This window comes from Grammomys surdaster, unplaced genomic scaffold (genome assembly GCF_004785775.1).
Source record: "Grammomys surdaster isolate TR1022 unplaced genomic scaffold, NIH_TR_1.0 125621, whole genome shotgun sequence".
Classification (NCBI taxonomy): domain Eukaryota; kingdom Metazoa; phylum Chordata; class Mammalia; order Rodentia; family Muridae; genus Grammomys; species Grammomys surdaster.
In genome coordinates, this window is record NW_021620462.1 from 1,363,440 (window position 1) to 1,373,613 (window position 10,174).

The window sequence follows — 10,174 nt, forward strand, 5'->3', positions numbered from 1 at the left end:
GACCCACCCATTCTCAGCATTTCATGTAAATGAAGTCACACATGTGTTTGTGTCTGGCTTCTTTCACTTAGCATGTTAACATAGGGTTACCCATGATGTGTCATGCATAGGAACTTGTCTCCTTTTCCTGACTCGTCTACTGTATCCATATGTCCTGTTTATCCTGTTGCCAGTTGATGGGCATTTGGGGTGGGGCATAGATAAGGAGGGGTGACTCTACACTTAATCTCTTGAGTGTACGTTCCACAGTGGCTGCCCCATTTTATTCCCACCAGCGGTGTTTGAGGGTTCTGATTGTGGCACATCCTCCCCTCAGCATCCATTGTTGTCTGTGTCTTTGACTCTGAGTATCTTAGTGTGTGATGACCTCGTTGCTCAGGCTAATTTCTAGGCACCCATCCACCCTCCGCAGTGCTCCACAGTACTTAAGGTGCAGTGCTTGACCTCCAATCCCATACTAGGGCAGGTCCCATGATGGGGGTTTTCTCAAGGACTGGTGTCAGTGAGTTCTGTAGAGGTGTATTGGGGTGAATCGCACAGCCTTCAAGTTGAGAGGAGGTGGACTTCATATTTTTGGGGAGCCAGTAGGAGTAGGGGGATGGAGTTGAGTCTCTTCCTGGAGGATGGGCTGCAGTTTGGGAAAAGGGATGTCAGAATGAGAGGGCGAAGGAGGGGCACCAGGAAAGCAGAATGCAGAGGCACTTCTGCAAGGCTTGGCTCCCTGTGCCACACTCAGGGTTTTGGAGTTGAGTGGAAGGTATGGGATGGTGGCCAGGTTGGGTCAGATCTGTGTCTTGTAAAGGACACAGAGGATCTGTTTGGAGACAGCCCTGAGATACAGAGATTCATCAGGAAGCTTCTAGCAGAATCTAAATGACACGTATGGGCATGGCACACACAAAGACTTGACCAGTATGAGGTATAAAGGTCACCAGATTGAGGGACTGGGATCTCAAAGGCTAGCCTGGGTGCTGACAGTTGGGGCCAACACAGGACTTGGAGCTGCACAATGAATGGGGGCAGAACTGAAAGTCAAGGGCACTGAGATATGGAGGGAGGGAATGACTCACCATCCAGGATCCGATGAGGGGCTGAGGCTTCAGGGAAAGGAGGCCTGGAAGGCAGTCAGCTGATCAGTCTGGGTACTCTGGTCAGGCCCACAAGCTCGTCTATAATATTCTTTCTATTCTTATGCATTTGAAATTTTCCATTAAAAAAAAGGACCTATGTAAACGGCTGCTTAAGCAGAAGGAAGAACCAAAGGTGACTGAGTAGTTTCCAGCTCAGAAATCTAAAAATGATTGTCAGGTTGTAAAGGCCATTCGTCACGTCAGGGGTGTGCAGAATCAGGAGCACTCGGCACGCCTCTGTGGCAGCCTAAGGAGCAGTTTGGTATTTCACCGTCTGTTTCTGGGATTCTGGTGTAGGAAGCTCATGGGACAGCTGATTCAGTCGGGCCACGCCCTGGAAGCCATCCTTACAGGGCTTTAATGACAAAGTGAGAGTGAGCCTTCTCTGCAGAAGCTGAGCCCGGTGGTTTCCTTCTGTCCTTGCAGAACGTTACTGCGAACCACCGTGCCAACGATGTGATTGCGGCTGAAGACGGCCCCCAGGTCTTGGTGGGGCGCTTCATGTACGGCCCTCTTGACATGGTAGCTCTGACCGGAGAGAAGGTACCAAGGGTTGAGCATATATCTCCTTCTTGGCTCACCTGCCCCTCATGACTCATAGGACCATAGGGCAGAAAGGGTGATGGAACACAGCACAGGGTGCATGACCCAGTGATCAAGTCAACCAGGGATAAGGGGAACTTGATGCCTCCAAAGAGGTGGCACCAAGGTGGGGAAGTTAGTGTGGCTGCCACACGGAGGGAGGGTGATAGAAAACTCTAGGATACAGCAGGCAGGAACCTATACTCAGGGCTCTGTTGTCTTGCCTGTTACGCATGTTGTCCTTCAGCCTGCAGCAGGTTCCTTGCTCCCTTCACTGGCTGCAGGTGGACATCCTGGTGATGACAGAGCCAACGTCAGGTCGCTGGGTCCACCTGGACACAGAAATCACCAACAACAGTGGCAGAATCACATACAATGTGCCCCGGCCCCGGCGTCTGGGGGTTGGTGTCTACCCTGTAAAGATGGTGGTCAGGTAGGACCAGGATGTGTGTGAGGACATTCACAAGGTGGACTTTGGGGTGGCTTTCCCATACATGCTCGGCTAGAAGACAGAGTTTATTTCTGTTTGCATGGAGAAAGGAAAAGGGAGGAGGTCGTCAGCCATAGTACCAGGAGGTGCCACCAAGACCCTGACCCCAGACTGACTGATTTTAGCTGCAAGCTGACCTCAGGTTGATACCTTCCAGGGGTGATCAGACCTGTGCGATGAGCTACCTCACGGTGCTGCCCCGAGGCATGGAGTGTGTTGTGTTCAGCATTGATGGGTCCTTTGCTGCCAGTGTGTCTATCATGGGAAGTGACCCCAAGGTCCGGCCAGGTGCGGTGGATGTTGTTCGGTGAGTGTTGCCTCCCCCAAGGAAGGTGTCTCCCTAGGGCAGGAGTCAGAAGTTTGGGGGAAAGTGCATTAGTTTTTTTTATCCCCTAGCTTCCTCCAGGATGTCTGTAGGTCTCTGGTCCTAGGCATTACAAAGTTCTGGCTTTACCTCCACTGGGGGTCTTTGGGAAGATCAGTCTCTTTTGTAGACTTCAGCTCATTCATTTGTTCCTCCCCACTCGCCCTTCTCTTCTCTTGGCCATCCCTTCACCTTACTCTGAGATCCACTTCAGACCAGGCTCTGGCTTGGGTTATGTGTAAAGATTGCTGCTGGTGGGAGAATCTGAGACCAGGACTGAGACATGCTCAGTGGTGATAATCGAGGCTCCGGCCCCAAGGCTGGATAGGAATGAGCAGGCCCTAAGGCTGGATAGGAATGAGCAGGCCCCAAGGCTGGACAGGAATGAGCAGGCCCCAAGGCTGGATAGGAATGAGCAGGCCCCAAGGCTGGATAGGAATGAGCAGGCCCCAAGGCTGGACAGGAATGAGCAGGACCCAAGGCTGGATAGGAATGAGCAGGCGTTCATGGCAGCTGGCATGGGGATTGTGCTGACTGCTAGGTTCAGAGACAGTTGTCCTCCAGCTGCTTTCTGGCTCCTAGTGGAGCTCCCGGATAGCCTGCTGGGAGGATAGCAGGTTTATCCCACAGTGGGGATAAACCTCTCTCCTACTTCTCTCCTACTGTGGCTTCTGTCTCTGCTTCCTTTGACACAGCACTGACACCTTGCTAATTTCCAGAAATGGCTTTTTATGAGTCCAACACAGACCCATATGTCTGGGGGTCCATCTGGGGTCTCCCAGCATCCCTGTAACACCCACACTGTGCACCTTCACAGTTTTCCAAGTGGTTAGATCACCATCTGGCTTTAGAAAGCCCACTATGGCAGCCAGTTGGTGGCTAGTGCCACAAAAGTACCTAACCGGGTCTGAACTTATCTGTACCCTGGGCCATCCATGGAAAACAGAGTAAAGAAACAGAGTAAAGATTCTGCCTGGGAAGTGGGGAGAGCTTCCTGGAAGAGGAATATACAAGGATGTTGGTAGTCTAGAGGAGGGTCCTGAGTCAGGAGCACAGCAGGGCTATTACAGGGGTGACAGAACACCCCTGTGTGGATTGGGCGATCCCACTTACCAGGACAGAGTCCAAGAGCAGAGGGAAGCCTTGAAATATTACTTCAGCACTAGGGAACGAGGTATGGTTTCAAGCAAAAGAGCAACAGGGTTGGGTTTATGGTTTATAGAAATCTCCATGGAAATAGTCAAGGATGATAATGAAGCCAACTCTGTCAGGCAGACTATGTCAAGCTGCTTTGGGATCAGTGCCTTTATTCTTGACATAGCCCCATGGGGGTGTTTGGATGATTACCCCTTCTGTAAGATGGGGAAACTGAGCCTCTGTGTGTGTGTGTGTGTGTGTGTGTGTGTGTGTGTGTGTGTAGTTCAAGGTTACACTAAGGACCAGGCACTGAAGGTGAGGCACACAGCCTATGGCCTGTGGGTATTGGAAGTTGTCTTGTTAGTGGAGAAGGTGGAAGCAGGAGAGGGAAACGGGGAGGTATCAGGTAGGGCTAGTCCTCACAGGCCATCCAAATGTCCACTACTCACCAGGGGCGAGGACTTGAGAGCCCCTTACCATTACTGCTGGCTTCTCCGGAAGGCAGCAGCAGTCAGGGCAGAAACTTGGGCAGTGGGCGGCCTGTAGCAGGTTGAGCTGGACCCAGCGATGCCATCTCGCCAGGCACTGGCAGGACCTGGGCTACATGATCCTTTACATCACGGGGCGGCCGGACATGCAGAAGCAGCGGGTGGTGTCGTGGCTGTCCCAGCACAACTTCCCACAGGGCATGATCTTCTTCTCGGACGGACTGGTGCACGACCCACTGAGGCAGAAGGCCATCTTCCTTCGCAACCTCATACAGGAGGTAAGTATGAGCCGGTAAGGAGTTATGGAGGATTGGACTGTGGCTCCACCCATGCGAAGGCGGGGCCTTGAAGAGCCGCAGGCCTCCATTAGTCAGCAGAGGGCTTAATCCCTGACCTTCTCCACGCTCCTCCCCTTCTCTCTAAATGCCAAGGGACTGGGCATCGAGGTCATCAGCTGGTATGTGTGTATGGGGGAGCATATTTTGTTGATAGTATGTCTCTCACTGGGACGTCTTAACAGGAGATAGGCAGATATCTTCACTGACAGATATTCATGCTTTATCGTTTCTGACTCCAAGGCCTAAATTTTTGTCTCTACATCTGGTTATTTCTTCAACAGATATATCTTAGTGCCTATTGAAACATTTCAGGCCCGGTTGTGTTCTTCGCTGCCTGGTGCTGGTTGTTCTAGCCTGTTTTTTTTGTTTTGTTTTGTTTTGTTAATCTGCCACCTAGAGCTGTAATTCTTGTATCTGTACCTGGGAATCACTAGACATACAAACTCCTGAGCTCAGCTAGGCAGCAGAAACTCTGGGAGGAGGCTGGGACATTTTTGTGTAAAGCCCTCCAGGGCTCCAGGGGATTCTGATGCTTTGGAGATGGGTTTGGGTGATGGGAAGAAGGAGGAAAGGAGGGGGAGAGGGAGGGAGGGAGGGAGGGAGGGAGGGAGGGAGGGAGGGAGAGAGAGAGAGAGAGAGAGAGAGAGAGAGAGAGAGAGAGAGAGAGAGAGAGACTCACATATGAGAGCAGGAGCAGACAAATGAAAACTATACAAGTTCAAATTTTGGTGTCCATAAATAAAGTTTTCTTGGCACACAGCCAAGCTCATCTGTTTATGTATTGTCTGCGGCTGCCTTTGCGCTGCAGTGGAAGAGCTGAGTCGAGTCACTGTGGCAGAGCTCAAAGCCTAAAATATTTACTATTTGGCTTTTCAAAGAAAAAGTCTGCCAATCCCTGATCTAGAGAAAGAAAGGCATGGAAATTGACAATTACTGGTGTGTGGCAGAAAAGGGGCAATATTGGCAAACAGAGGAGGAAGGTCTTAGGTCTGCCTGGGAAGCCCGGGCTGCTGATAGTAGGTGATAACTTGTGGGCTTAGTCCTGACATACGAGTGTGAGTTGTCAGGTAGATGGCAAAGCAGTATGTGCTGGACCTGGGGAAATATAAAGAGGTTAAGATGGATGTGAAATCAAGCTTTATTTGGGAATAGCCCCGTGGGAGGATACATGTGTCACAGTGGTTTATGGGACTAGTCAAAGAGATTGAGGCAAAGGGAATTTGTAAAGGCAAAAAAGGAGGGAGGATGACAAAATATATTCTAAAACAACACTGTTTGAATACAACAAGAGATAACAATGACGACCTCAGTCTGAGGGTGAATGGACAGTCACTGAGCAGACATAATTGGAGACGGACTGTTTGTGTAAGATTGCAGTTGACTTTTTGTAGCTTTTTGTAGAAAATGGTGCCCAGTCCGGCTTATTCATGGGGAGCCACCATTTTCCTGCTGTTCCAGCTCTGGACAGCTCCGGCTATGTAGAAACACCAGCCCTGACACCCACGAGATGCTAGCATGGTGGCTGGCTCTGCCAATCCACCACGCTGTCCACAATGCTGGGCTGAGCCCAGACCATTCCCGTTATGCCCGCAGTATCTGGTAGAATAAAGACTCTTAAAGCTTAAAGATTATCCAATGGATTTATATATTTGGAAATGCTCAATTAACAAGATGCACACACATTTTGGAATTGTTACCCAATTATCTAACCTAGATATTATAACTACCTTAGACTACTAGAGACACGTGTACATCCACAGCCATCTTCTCTCCTCCTCCTCCTTCTCCCCTTTCTCTCCCTCTTTCCTCCTAACTCCTCGCTCCACCTATCTTTCATACTGCCCAATGACTGAGCTTTATTGCAAATGTAGTGGGAAAATATCCTGCTACAGCTTTTTTACATTTAAAATTCTTAATTTTAGATCATGTCTCACTGTCTAACCTGGCTTGCTTAGGGCCCCCAATGTAGACCAGGTTAGCCTCAAACTTACAGAGATCCACCTGCTTCTACCTTCCAAGTGCTGGGATTAAAGGCATGTGCCACCATGCCTGGAGGTTGCAGGCTTTTGTGTAAGGTTATGGTCCTGGCAGAGAGAGAGAGAGAGAGAGAGAGAGAGAGAGAGAGAGAGAGAGAGAGAGAGAGAGAGAGAGAACATGTGTGTATATGTGCTGGGGGGGGAGGAGAGTTATTATCAGGCCATCATGACTGGGAATACTTCTTTCATAATCTCCTGGCTTCATGATGGAGTCAATGACCCAAGTGATTCCACTTTGATTTTGACAACTTTCATCAGATGCAAAGGTGCAGGGATGAGAAGTAGCCTGGGATGTTCTCAGGGCTTCAGGGATACAGAATGGGGTTATGTGCAGGCAGAGTCAGATCAAGGACAGATGAGAGCTAAGGCTCTAGATTTCATGAGACACCTAAGCTTGGTAGGTTTTATAAACCCTGGCAACCACATCAGCTCTTGGGCTCTCTGCTGAGGGCAGTGTGGAGCAATGGGTGAGTCTGAAGTAGGGCAGTGACAGAATCTAATTTGAGTTATAGAAAGATCCCTCTGGCAGCTCACTCGAGAACACACTGGCAAAAGATAAGGGGGTGGGGTGGGTTGTTAGCAGACTAGAATCCAGATAATAACATGAGACAGAGAGAAAGGCATGCACAGTCAGGAGAATCAGTTGGTGGCATTGTCAGAACTTGGGAATGATTATGGGCAAGGAGCTCTCAGATGTTCCATTGCATATCCAGGAGAGATCAAGGTGCCATTGGGTTTATTTGCATTGCTCAAGGTGCATCTCTAGGATCTGGGGCAATGATGACACACAATAGGTGCTCAATAAATGCTAGTAGAATGAATGCACAAATGAATAAATGGATGAAATGAGAATGGATACAAGAGGAGGAAGAGGCAGGGAGAAGGTGAGGTCAGACATGGCCATGAGGAGCACGGGTCATGAGCCATGCGACTTCCGGCACATGGATCAGGGCAGCAGCCTGGGCTGCAGGCTGGAGCTGTGTAGGGACAGGCATCCCCCCAGGAATGGCTGGATCCAGGTGAATCTGGGCTTCTGAGAGCAGAGTGAAAAGTCAGCTGAGACGAGGAAGGATGGTTGGAGAGGAAGAGGGCCAGGACAGGGAGGGTTTCCAGCAGCAAGAGAGAGACCTTTTCTTGTGAAAGTGGGACAGTGACAGCTGACCACCAGCTGAAGACTGTGCAGTGGATGGTCTTGATGAGGAAAGGACAGCTCTAAAGGCCAAGGGGATAGAGCAGGAGGGTACAGAGTAAAGGTGGGTCTCATCCTGGAGCAGGTCGTAGGGGTGGGAGGCATCAGGCTCTCCATGTGGACAGTGTACATCACCTCTCTTTCTGTCCTTGTGACAGACACCTGAGAAATTGACTTGAGGGAGGAAAGTCTTATTCGGCTCATGATTTCAGAGGTGTCAGCCTGTAGTCTGCTGGTCTCATTGCTGTAGGCCAGCGTGGGAGTAAATAATAGTGTTGGGAGTGGGTGGCAGAAGACAGCTGCATGACCGATAGTGTCCGGGAAACAGAGCAAGCCAGAGGAAAGCTTAATCTAACTAAGCCCTACCTAAGTCCGTTTAGCTATGAACTCATCGATGGATCAACCCCATTGATGAAGTTAGCATACACCAACTAGTCACTTCTCAATGGCGCCACCAACTGGAGACCAGGCTTACTGCACATGTGCTTGTAGGGTACGCTTCATAACTGAACTCTAGCTGACAGTAAGTCACCCTGGTGATGACAGTGCATTTTAAAGGAAAGAAACTGCAGCTCAGCCTTAAGTCCTCTGTTTTAGCTGGGTTACTATTGCTGTGATGAGCTACCATCACCAAAAGCAAGTTGGGGAGGAAAGGATTTGTTTATCTTATACTTCCGCTTCATAATTGAAGGAAATTGGGACAAGAACTCAAACAGGACAGAAGTCTGGAGGCAGGGTCTGATGCAGAGGCCATGGAAGGGTGCTGCTTACTGGCTTGCTCACATGGATTGCTCAGCTTGCCTTCTTATAGAACCCAGGACCATTAGCCCAGGGATGGCTCCACCCACAATGGGCTGGGCTTTTCTCCATGAATCACAAATTAGGAAGATGCCCTGCAGCCAGATCAGGTGGAGACATTTTCTCAATTGAGGTTCCCTCCTTTCAGGTAACTCTAATTGTGTCAGGTGGACATGAAACTAAACCACACATCCTGAGTGAACTTCGTAGGACAAAGGGTGACACGGATGGGAGACATACATCTCGACTAGCCGGGTGGTGAGCACCACCAGCTGGGTGAGATTAGGTGATGAGCTAAAAGTTAGCACCCCTAGAACAAGGAGGGCCTGTCTCCAGAGTGTGTCTGGAGAGCTCATCGACCAGCTGTCAGGCCTAGAGCTGGCCTCCAGTTTAGGGTCCATAATGCAAAGACCTGGAACCAAAGGGACACTTGGCCCCACAGTGGGAGGTGTGGTGTGGTGTGTGTGTGTGATGGGCAGTGGTGTCAGCAAATAATGTGGCCGCTCTCTGGTAGAGCCATAGCACTATCTCGGACCTAATGTGAGGAACTGAGAGAGAGGGGCAATCATCTGGGGGTGGCTTCTATGAGAGGTGGAATGATGGCTTGGTGTCTGAGTGCAGATGAAGGGTTCCCCAGCAGGGGCTCCCTAAGTCTTCCTCCCTCTTCACTAGCTTGCTTTTGTTTCAGTGTTTCATCAAAATCACTGCTGCCTATGGCTCCACGAAAGATATCTCTGTCTACAGTGTGCTGGGCCTCCCTGCCTCCCAGATCTTCATCGTGGGCCGGCCCACCAAGAAATACCAAACCCAGTGCCAGGTGTGTGAGGGCCAGGGAAAGGGGTTGGGGCAGCTTCTAATCATTCAGTTACCTGCTAATCTTTTCTTTTACGTATTCATTCATGTCTATTGAGCAATGCCTTGGGCCAGGCCCCCTGCTGGACGCATGGGAGAATACAAGTGGCGGCAGACGCGATGGCATCTAGGGGAAGGCAAAACAGCAATGACTTGTATAGCATAGCAGTGCCATTGCGAATGACAGAATGATGGGGCTTTGGAGATGACCCGCAAACTTAGACTCTAGGGCAAAACTTGCTTCCCGGGAAGCCGGTGGAGTGGGGATGAAGGACACAGGAAGCGCCTGGTGTACAGACATAGATAGGTGCTCAGTAGCCTATGGAAACCCTTCTACGGTAATGAGCATCGCTGCTACTGGTTTTGGATCCCAGAGAAGCTGCAGATGTCTGAGGATGTCTAAGGGAAGGGGCGATGCCGGGAGACAGGGTCAGGTGCTAACCTGACGCTTGTTGCCTCCACAGTTCCTGAGTGAAGGCTACGCAGCACACCTGGCGGCACTGGAGGCCAGCCACCGCTCTCGCCCCAAGAAGAACAACTCGCGCATGATCCTGCGCAAGGGCAGCTTTGGGCTGCACGCGCAGCCAGAATTTCTGCGCAAGCGCAACCACCTGCGCAGGACCATGTCGGTGCAGCAGCCGGACCCTCCGGCCGCCAACCCCAAGCCCGAGCGGGCGCAGAGCCAGCCCGAGTCCGATAAGGACCACGAGCGGCCGCTGCCCGCTCTCAGCTGGGCGCGTGGGCCCCCCAAGTTCGAGTCGGTGCCCTGA

The 10,174-nt window shown here is 50.8% G+C and overlaps 1 protein-coding gene across 2 annotated transcripts in view; it reads left to right on the forward strand.

The window, feature by feature from the left end:
- The window catches only part of Pitpnm3 (PITPNM family member 3), an 87,282-nt gene extending 77,108 nt beyond the window's left edge, over positions 1 to 10,174 (forward strand). For both annotated transcript variants that reach the window (XM_028787257.1, XM_028787258.1), the window contains 6 exons: positions 1,557 to 1,673; positions 1,997 to 2,145; positions 2,360 to 2,509; positions 4,286 to 4,469; positions 9,241 to 9,369; positions 9,869 to 10,174. In XM_028787257.1, coding sequence (XP_028643090.1) covers positions 1,557 to 1,673; positions 1,997 to 2,145; positions 2,360 to 2,509; positions 4,286 to 4,469; positions 9,241 to 9,369; positions 9,869 to 10,174 — 1,035 coding nt within the window. The remainder of the gene's footprint in view (positions 1 to 1,556; positions 1,674 to 1,996; positions 2,146 to 2,359; positions 2,510 to 4,285; positions 4,470 to 9,240; positions 9,370 to 9,868) is intronic.